Here is a 10,990-nt window from a genome sequence, read left to right as displayed (position 1 = left end):
AGTAGTACCTCTTTAGGTGAATAGCATTCTATGTCCTCAGGATCTCAGAACCATTCAAGCTCTCTAACTTATAGGCCCCTTGCCTAGACTTTCCTTGATTCTGAAAGGTTCTTTCCATGTAGGAGCCAACTTTCCTTGAGACCCTGAAGCTCCGGCGTCAGCTTGTCTTAGCACTAGGTTGCCAACCTGGAAACTCCTAAGTTTAACCCTAGTGTTTTATCATTTTGCAATTCTTTGCTTTAACACCTACTCGGCTAACTTAGTTGTGGATCTTACCTCATCAATAAGATCTAAATCAAAGTGTTTTTCAGTATTTTCAAGGAGTAGCCTTGGGCTAGGTTCACCAATTTCTACTGGTATTACCGCTTCTTCTGCATAGGTAAGTCGGAATAGTATTTCTCCTATAAAGTATTGGGTGTAATAAGGTAAGACCATAGTACCAACCATATCTCATCAGCCCATAATCCCGGAAAGCCATCTAACCTCTTTTTCAATCCCTTGAGGATTATTTTATTTGCAGCTTCAACCCGCCTATTAGATTAGGGGTGTTCCACTAATACAAACACTTGGTGTATTCCCATTCCACTAAAAAATTTGTGAAATTTAAAATCTGCAAATTAAGTTCCATTATCTGTCACTGTTACCTCGGGAATCCCAAACCTCGTTAAGACATCCCTCTATACAAAATTTTGACATTAGAATGCTATTATTTTTTATAATGGCATAGCTTCAATCCACTTGGTGAAATAGTCAATTATCAGTATAAAAAATTTAACTTGACTAGGTCTTGGGAAAAATGTCCTAATAGGTCCATTCCCTATTTTGTAAAGGGTCTCGTCAGAATCACAAAAACAAGTTTCTAAGGTGGAACTTGGTGAACATTGTTGTGGATTTGACACTTCTGACATTTATTCACATAATCCATCGCATCTTTTATGATTATGGGCCAATAATATCAGGCTCTTATGACCTTTGTGCCAACGACTTCCCTCACATATGGTGTCCACAGCATCCTTCATGTATCTCCTGCAACACATAATTTATTTGCTAGGTCTTTAGACATTAAAGTAGGGGCTGCGAAATGCCTCTTTTATACAGTTGTCCATTAATCATGGTATATTTGGCTGATTTTAAGCATAACTTCCTGGCTTCCTTTGTATCACTAGGAAGAATACCATGTTCTAGATACATGCATATGGGATCTAACCAAGCAGCGACATTACCAAAATGTGAAATCATAATATTGGAAATGCCTACGGATGGCTCCAAAAGCATTTCTTGAATTAAACTTCGATTTCCACCTCCTGGTTTAGTACTAGCTAACGTTGATAAGACGTCAGCTCGTGTATTTTGCTCTCAGAGCACATGTTTAATACAAAATGATTTAAATTTGAAATTTCACTCTATATCTTTTTCGGGTATAACTGCAACAATGGGTGCTGTGCTTGATACTCGCCATTAACTTGAGAGGTTACAATTTGAAAATCACTGAACACTGCTAACATCGTTGCACCGACTTCATATGCTAACGTCAATCCTGTAATTAAAGCTTCAGCTTGATTGTTTGAGATCGGAAAATAAAACTTAATGGAAGCTTCAATGACCAAATCTTCTCCTTTAGTCAGGATGATTCCTGCACTCCCATACCTCGTATTTGAAGCTCCATCTATGTGGAGCTCCCAAGTCAAGATTTCAAGAGTAGGATAGGTCATTTTAGCCAAGAAATCTACCATTGTCTGAGCCTTACTAGCAAAGCATGGATTGTATTGTATATCAAATTCTAATAACTCTATCGACCAGCTCATCATCTGACTTGCCAAATCTGCCTTTTGCAAAACTTTCTTAATCGGCTGGTCGGTTCATATGATTACTAAGTAACTTTGAAAATATTGCCTTAACCGACGTGCCGATGTTAATAATGCAAAAGCAAATTTTTTTAATTTTGAGTATTTTAATTTGGGACCCTAAAGGACCATACTAATAAAATACATAGATCGTCATTTGCTTTCGGCCTCCAACATTAAAGATGAAGCTACAGACTCATCGGTTACAGATAGGTACAAATATAATGGTTTTCCAAGTTTGGGTTTAGCGAGGATAGGAGGAGATGATAATAATGTTTTAAAATGTTTGAAGACATTCTCACACTCCTCCGTCCATTAAAAAGCTACCATTTTTCTCATTAAATTAAAGAAAGGTTTTGCTTTTTCAACAGAAGCACCTAAAAACCTTGACAAGGCTAACCGACTTGTAAGTCTCTGCACCTCTTTGAGGTTCTAAGAACTTGACATATCTAAATAGCTTAACACTTTTCAGGGTTAGCCTCAATACCTCTTTGGGTCACCATGAAATCGAGAAATTTTCCTCCCCAAACTCCAAATGTACACTTAGCTGGATTCAATCTCATCTTGTGAAAGTCGGAGGTACTAGAAAGTTTCTTGCAAATCAGCAATTAAATCGGCATCTGTATTGGAATTTACCAACATATCGTCGATGTAGACCTTCATATTTTTCCAATCTGTTCTTTAAAGACTTTAGCCATCAGCCTTTGATAAGTGAGCCCTGTATTTTTTAAACCAAAAAATATTATAGTATAATAATAAATTCCTTCCGGAATAAAAGTAATGTTATCTTCATTTGGTTGATGCATCGCATTTTTTAAACCAAAAGGTATCACAGTATAATAATAAATTCCTTCCGGAGTAACAAAAATAGTTTTATCTTCATCTGGTCCATGCATCGGAATTTGGTTATACCCACTATATGCATCTAAAAAACTTAGAATCCGATAATAGATGAAGAATCAATCATATTATCAATGTTAAGTAAAGGTAAACAATCTTTAGGATAGGCTTTGTTTAAATCAGTGTAATTTATGCACATTTTCTATTTTCCGTTAAACTTTTTTACCATTACAACATTAGACAACCATATTGAATATGTAAGTTCTATAATAAAACAAACATCTAACAACCCTTGCACTTGTCTTTTGACCTCGTCAGCTCGATCTTGTGACATCTTACGACATCGTTGCGCAACGGTATGTTGCAACTCGAGTGTAGCCAAGAGTTTGGGTTAGTTGGCTTAATGTGAGAGTGAATTGTCAATCAGAGTTAGGTGGGTTGTAGGACAGTAAGAGTATATTCCTATTTGGTAATGGGCTAATGGCTTATTCATTTGGGTTGATGCGCGAAAAGCACAAGTGACTCCATGGATTGGTCGATCCCTTAGTTGATTTATTCATTTAAATAAGTGTTAGAAATTCGAATTTCATCTTATACATCTAACAATTTATTGATAAAATTAAATTTTTAAACAAAACTTAAATTTATAATAAATTAGTCTTTAATTTATCAAATTAAATGATGTTATAATATCACTCTTCACATAATTTTTTTACATTATCTTATATATAAATTTGTAAAAAAAAATGACATTATCAAAATAAAAAGACATTACCATTTTCGTATAATATATAAGTAAATAAATAGATAGATAAATTCAAATAACATTGTTTAATACAAAAGGATCGGTAATAATTTATAAAAAGATGTGTTATCTATGCATATAAAATTGAGGTTAAAAAAACATGATTAGGATAAAGATTCATAAAAAATTATTGTAAAGGGAATGTTACTCGATGATCAAAGACTTAGTATGCCATTTACATTTATAAATAAAGCTAGTGCATTGTATCTATGTTTTCAGAATATTGAAAACATAAAATTTTAATAAAAAATATAAATTAAAAATAATTCTTATTCTTTTTAAGTCCTTTATGCATTGAATGTATTAAAATAATCAAAATCCTCTACTTTTATTCTTTTAACTGTTATCCTTAAGCCTTAAAGCACCCTTTAATTAAATCTACCATTTAAATATCTCAAATTGAAGTTTTTCGTTTAAAAACATGTTTTGGCACGCTCAACAAGTACCAAACTACCAATTATCCCTATTTTTCTTTAGCATGTGTGCCATTTATTATTCTGACATTATTTGCTTTTATACCTAAATAACAGAAATCTTGCCTTAATTTGCTTGAGGCATTACACTTGGAATTAGGCATTCCAAAATGTACATAGTGCTCACAGTTTGAGCAAGCCTAGCAATCTTGCGCACCATGGAAATTATGTAATAGGAGAATTTCTCTTCAAATACATGCAGAAGTAAGCTTTTTCTGCTAATGTTTTGCATTGAGAAGAAACTAATGAACTAGGACCATCCCTAACATCTGTTTCACAATAAAGAATTGAGTACTACTATACTATACATTCTGTTTACAAGACTTAATAAGTAGTAATACAAAAATGGTAGTTCATGAATCATGACAACGGAATCCTATATTAAAGATTCTTGTACCAAAAAGAGTGTAGAATTTCTGTGCAACCTTTCCAAGCCATTGTCGGTCAAAACGAAAAACTGTCTTTGAGAAGAAGGGGGAATAGCATTGAATTAAGGCCTCTGAATGCATGAGGCCTGAGGGTTAGATCAAAATCATGATTCAAGGCTTGAACTAAGCATGGAGGACAGCAATTTTCTCCGTCATCTCAGCCACCTCATCATTGGCTTCCATAATTGGCTCCTGCGGAAAATGGAATAACGCCAACTTAACAAGGAGAGAAATAAATGCAAAAAGTTCTAGTTTGAGTAATGCTAGGGAACCAACTTTTTTCGGCCAGCATCACCCAACTTTTTTAAAATTATTGTTTATCTTAAATCGTAGACCGTAAATCCTAAATTATATAAACCTAAACCCTGAAGTCGGTTAATGTTGGCTAATTTAAAGTTGGTTGGTTCCATATACTTTTGCATCTAATTTTGAATACATACATTCATACCATTTGAGTATGGTTAAATGCAAATACACCAATCAGGCCAAAATTTCAAATGAGGGAAGGGAACATATAAAAAGCTCATTTCTTAAAGATTCAATGTTCATATATACAAATTCTGATTACCAAGATGTGTAGTATGAATGAGGAAAATCTGAATATCATACTACAATTTCACTTGGTAGAACACAAATCATGATTACGAAATCTTGGCAAGAGCCATTTTCCATTTTATCCTAAACAAGGACTAAAAAATATACAACAAAGCGTGGAAAGAGAGTTAACTACCTCTGGATCTCTATTTGCTTTGACATAAGACTTGGAAGTAATGCTAGCACTCTTCAATAAGCTCCGTGAACCTGGCGTATCTGAAGGACTCTGTTGTTCACCATCCTTGTCAGTTTCATCGTTGGAAGCAGCAACTCGCTCTCTATAAAAAAGTGAGGTTGAAATAATTAATGCATGATTCCTTATGAAAATGTGTAAAACAAAAAAGCTTGATTAAAGAATAAGATTAAAAGGTTGTTCTGTCTGTTCATGGTGCAAGTCTGCAACTCCAGCAATGGAACAAATTCAGACTTCAAAAGGTTTTAGCTATTGATCCAGAGAGTACCACTAATCAGAATCTCGGAACTATCAATTGACATGATATCTGACAAACTTTACCTAGGCAAGGAGACATTCTGTCTCTGCAACGGGGTGTTTCGTTCACCTTTGCCTTGAAGTTCCTCAAGATGCGCAAATTGTCGCTTAAACCGATCAACTCCACTGTACAGCAAGATAACAAACTTGATTAAATCACAATCATAGAACACTTTTTAAGAACGAATATTAGAATTGGGTAGCCCTAACTCCACAAAAGCCTTTATAAGAGTGCTCATCCCTTGGGATTGACTTACATGCACTTTACGGGTAGGATTTTCCCTTTCCCCATTTGACCTTTTTTTTTTTTCAATCCAAATTGTTGTACAATTGATAATTATTGGGAGAACATAAAAGTTCTTCTAAGACATGCACTTATAAACATAAAATTTTGCAGCAAATAATATCCGACGAAGTTTGGAAACATTCTAAATCAGAAAAATATATTCAAGCATGAAGAGTGTAACAAGTTCCGAAGCCAAAAAAAAGAACTTCGAAATTAGTAAATATTTAAGCAGGGAAATTATTATCTAGAGGCCAATGGCATAGGAGAATGAAACAGACAAGACTTCTCAGAAACACTGCTTTACCTTGGATACATGAAACCACTTGTTTGCTCTCCACCACGAAGATATTCTTGGAGCATCTGTGGATGATACTCTAGAATCTGATTGGTTCAAATGCATAATTAATTAGTAGAGCACACAGAAGAATAAATTCCACCAAGATTTGTTGAAATGTATGACAATACCTCTCGATAAATCAACTCTCTGACATCATCTTTGGTCAATTTCCTTCTCTCAAACTCAAACTCAAGCTTTGAAATGGGCTGAGTGGATGGTTCGCGATCTACACTTGCCAAACCATTGAAGTAAGGATCAGCTAATGCCTGCAATCACATCAAATACATGAGGAAACTGGCAAGTTTTATCCTCACAAATATTTTGAAAATGCTCAACAAAATTTCATTTCAGTAAGTATCTAGTGTAACTAGCAACCTCTTCAGCTGTTGGACGATCTTTAGGATCAAATGCAAGTAGCCGTTCCAGCAAACGAAGAGCCAGCACATCTGCATTTGGAAATTTTTTGGTGAAGGGAACTGGTTGCTTTTTCCGCATGCTACTAAGATACCTTCTAGCCTTCTCATTTCGAATCTGTGAAATCAAGTTTAAAAATTATTTCTGAGAGGGAAAGATCATTCGAAGATGAATCTTAGAAACATTAGACAGTAAGAATGTCAAGAAAAAAGGACAAATAACATTTTAGAATTAATTGTCCGTCATTAGAACATGTCACAGGCTTGACCCATTGGTATTCAAAAACTTCAAACTAGATTCAGAAAAACCAACCCTGGAAATGGATTCGGCAGGAGGAGTACCAAGCAAATCGGTCATGAGATCCAATTGATGCACCACATTTTTCCCAGGAAACAATGGCCTCCCAGTGAGCATTTCTGCAAATATGCATCCAATGCTCCAAATATCAATAGCGGGGGTATACTGCAAAAGACAAGGATTTAAACTTACGCACATACTTAAAAGTTAAGCAAATTCAATTTCTTATATCTTTCAAAACCTGTAGGTATTTGCTAATAAAGATACAGAATGCAAAGAGAGGTTCAACAATAATATAAATCACAACCCCTTTATAAAACATAATTAGGTGCAACTACCAATTCTTATGTTTTTTTTTTTTTTTATTCACTCCTATTGTATCTAGGTTTAGTTGTTTTGAAGGTTATGTTATTATCCCCAAGTTTGAAATCCCTCCTTCCCCAATCAATTTATCAATAATAAATAGCAAGGATGTTTGTGGTGGAAATACTGCATCATCTCTAAAATGAAGAAGCATTTCCATGTAAAGAATTACGCAAGATCATGCTGATGGTCATATTTGAAGATAGGACAATAGGAAACTAGATTATATCGCACAAATTAAGAAAAATGGATTTGGAGGAATAACAGCACAGGTGTATGATGCATTGATGCAAACTACATAAGTCTTAGTATGTAGGGTCCAGACAGAGTCAAAAAGGCTTACTTTTGAGAAAAAAGAACCGCATAGTTCAGGTGCACGATACCATCGAGTTGCAACATAGTCCTTAGTAAGAAGTAGGTAAAGTGAGTCAGCAAGAGGTCTAGAGTGATGATCTCTAGAATAGAAATAATGAATTGCATCTTACTACTGAAAATCTTAAAAGGAAGGACATAATTAACAAGTGCAACACATTGCCATGATCTGTGGATCAAAATACTTACAGTCCAGAAAATAGCTGACGGGGCTTCATTGAATGATACGCGAGCAAGCCCAAAATCGCATATCTTAAGTTTACAATCAGCATTAGCAAGAATATTTTTCGGCTTTAAGTCGCGATGAAAGACATTAGCTGTAAGAAAAAGTATCATTTAGTTTTAATAAAATCTCAAAAACCAAGAACTTAGTTATAAGAATACCTGAATGTATGTATTTTAGACCCCGAAGAAGTTGGTATAAGAAAAACTGGTAGTGTTCAGGCGAAAGGTCATCATTTGCTTTAATGACTTGATGAAGATCAGACTCCATCAACTCAAATACAACATAGACATCCTTGAACTCTCTCCGAGAAGGAGGAAGCATTATATGCCTAATTTCTACTATATCAGGATGTCGAAGCAACCGAAGTAGCTTTATTTCTCTTAGGATTCGTGTGGCATCCGATACATGCTCAAAAACATCATTAATTTTCTTGATTGCAACTTTTTCCCCAGTATGAGTGTCAATGGCAGCACCCACAATACCATAACTTCCTTTTCCAACAACTTCTTGAATCTCATATCGGCTTGCCTCTCCGTACTCGGTAAAAAACTTATCCTCCGGTGCACCCTGTTTGACAACCAGAAACCATTATGCAAAAATATATAAAACATGTAGAAATTATCACAATACTACCATATAATTGGAGCTTTTGTCCTTAGAATTGCTGCAAAATCTATGGTAACAATTGTAAAACACAGAGATTTGGAAAGCATCAGAAAACATTACAAAGAAAGATAAGGGACTGTCCAAAAGGACACAATCTTGCAAATTCATATACACGGACAATGCCATCAAAGTTGGCAACTCTTCATATCGTAGTCACTATTCTATGAAGAATAGCCAACATAAAAAATTGCATGAAACTTCTAAACACAAAATCAAAACACAGCTATAATATAAGTGAATAGGGGTTACATCGAAACCATGCAGATAAATGCAATCTATGATTCCCCTAAGATTAAAGAAAACGTAGCATGCAACACTTTGCATAATCCAATTTCACATCTAGTATTTCCCTATCCTTTTGCATGTTCACACACAAAAAGGGTATATTATGTGACGTCAGGCATAGCCTACGCCATGATCAAACAAACAAAGCACACATATACATGGTATATAACCCATTTGATCACACGAAAGGTAAACAATTAAAAAAAACAAAACAAAACAAAACACCCAAATAAAAAAGGTTGAAACTTGAGCATAACCCATTAAGTAAAACCACAAAACAAGCAATCAGGTATTTTGACGAACAGAAAATAAGCACCAAAAAAGAAATAATAAATAAACAAAGGAAAAGAACCTTTTTGTTACGATCCATTGAAGGAGGCGTTTTGAGGTGTGAGCGAGTAGGGACTGTGAGAACTTTCAAGAAAGAGATTTCAAAGTCTTGTTGATTGGTTTACATGGACGAGATTGTTATCACCGTTGTTAACGTTGGCAATGGAATTGCATGGGTAGAATTTGTTGTTTTTATGATCATTGTTGTCGTTTTCGTCGTGGTGGTTGTGATCAGGATCAATGTTGTGGTGGTGAGAGTTAATATCAGGAGATGGAGAAGTGAAACGATGGAAGAATTGACGAACGTCATCCACGAGTGTGCTTCCACCGTCCATATAACAATGCTTCCCCCTCTTTCTTCGCCTTTCAATCTCCTCCACTCCAATGCTTCTCCTTTCTCTCTCTCTACCATTTCCTCTCTCTCTTTTATACCTAAATTTTCCCTCTTATTATTATTATTATTTACGGATTCAGCTTGTATTTAAAAAAAATATTTTAATAATATAATAATGAAAATTTGTAAATTTTTATGTATTTAATTAATAAAATTATAAAAATTAACTTTAAAATATTGTTAAAAAAAAGTTTATAAATTATAAGTATGGTTATGATATGTGACTAATGATTGATATATAAATGAATTATAAATTTTTGAATGTATTTAATGTCAATTTAAAATTTTAAATTTATTGTTTTGAGTTATAATTCACGATATGATTTTTAAATAGGTTTGTGGGTTTGTCGTTATTTAAACAGATCGGATTTCAACCTTTAAAAAAAATCAGAAATAACAAATAGGCTTGAGTCATCTATTTACAATATGGATCAGACTCGATAAAACTAAAACTTGAGTTAGTTCGGTTTATTTTCACTTTTACTTTTAAAAAAAAGTTAAACAAAAAAATATAAATGACAAATAATTTTAAAAATATTTAAAAATATAATAAAAAAATAAAAGAGGATTTTGGCCATTAAGTGAGAAAAAAGAGAGTTTTATTTTAGAATTAACTGTTTCAGGAATAACGTTTTCTAAAAATTAATATTTCTTGACCGTTTTAGAAATTTATTGTAACATTAGGTATATCATTAAAAATAAAAACAGCGGTAGGAATAATTTTAATTTTCGACAAAATTTTTTATGATCAAATTAATATTTTAGCATTATTATTGTTTATGTAAAGAAATATCATATACGGTGTTATTATTCTTGTTTTGCATGTTGTTTAGCCAATCAATATTATCAACTCAATATACAATGTAAATCAAGTCAATAAAATAAAAAATCGCTAAAACATAATCATAAGCTATAAAATACGGATATTTTGTTGAGTTATCGTGTCTATGTGTCGGATACATTTTAGACATGACACTCATCGACACTCGTCTGACACACGTGTTTATTGTATTCAACTGTGTTTTAATAAAAAATAAAAAAAAAATTTGGACAAATTTAGACACACCTAAATAACATCATGTGTCAGTGTGTTCAGTTTTATTCTTAATATATATTTTTAAAATAAATTTAGATATAGTATATATTATTATTTTTTTAAAATAAAAAATATTTTAAATACTTGATATAATTAAAATAAAACATTAAAAATAATTAAAAAAATTAATTTATATTTTAATATTAATAAAATATCAAAATATTATTATGATTTATCTAAAAAATATTATATATTTATATATATACGTGTCCTTATATATTATAAAATTTTAAAATTTATGTGTCTATGTGTCCCGTATCGTATTGTATCCCATATTGTCCGTGCATAATAGGTTATTAGACTATAAGTTATAACAAGCTGATTATTTCAATAAACAAAGATGTAGCAATATAGAGTAGGAGTGTGAAAAAGGATATCTCGTCCAAAAAAAGGCAAACGGCCCACCAAAACAAACCAGCTTAAACAGATTAGTGTAGACTCCTATTTCAG

General features: G+C 33.1%; 1 protein-coding gene across 1 annotated transcript; it reads right to left on the bottom strand.

The window, feature by feature from the left end:
• LOC107642090 (mitogen-activated protein kinase 9) lies at positions 4,005-9,471 on the bottom strand. Its single transcript, XM_016345408.2, has 11 exons — positions 9,073-9,471; positions 7,928-8,336; positions 7,733-7,860; positions 7,515-7,574; positions 6,824-6,973; positions 6,473-6,628; positions 6,226-6,363; positions 6,065-6,141; positions 5,499-5,600; positions 5,121-5,262; positions 4,005-4,582 (listed from the first exon to the last, which is right to left on the bottom strand). Exons 1-11 carry the CDS (start codon positions 9,088-9,090, stop codon positions 4,514-4,516), a joined length of 1,449 nt encoding a protein of 482 aa, XP_016200894.2. The 5' UTR covers positions 9,091-9,471; the 3' UTR covers positions 4,005-4,513.

Source organism: Arachis ipaensis, chromosome B05 (genome assembly GCF_000816755.2).
Source record: "Arachis ipaensis cultivar K30076 chromosome B05, Araip1.1, whole genome shotgun sequence".
Lineage (NCBI taxonomy): Eukaryota > Viridiplantae > Streptophyta > Magnoliopsida > Fabales > Fabaceae > Arachis > Arachis ipaensis.
The sequence above is the reverse complement of the archived record's forward strand: the minus strand, read 5'-3'. Positions and strand labels throughout refer to the sequence as shown.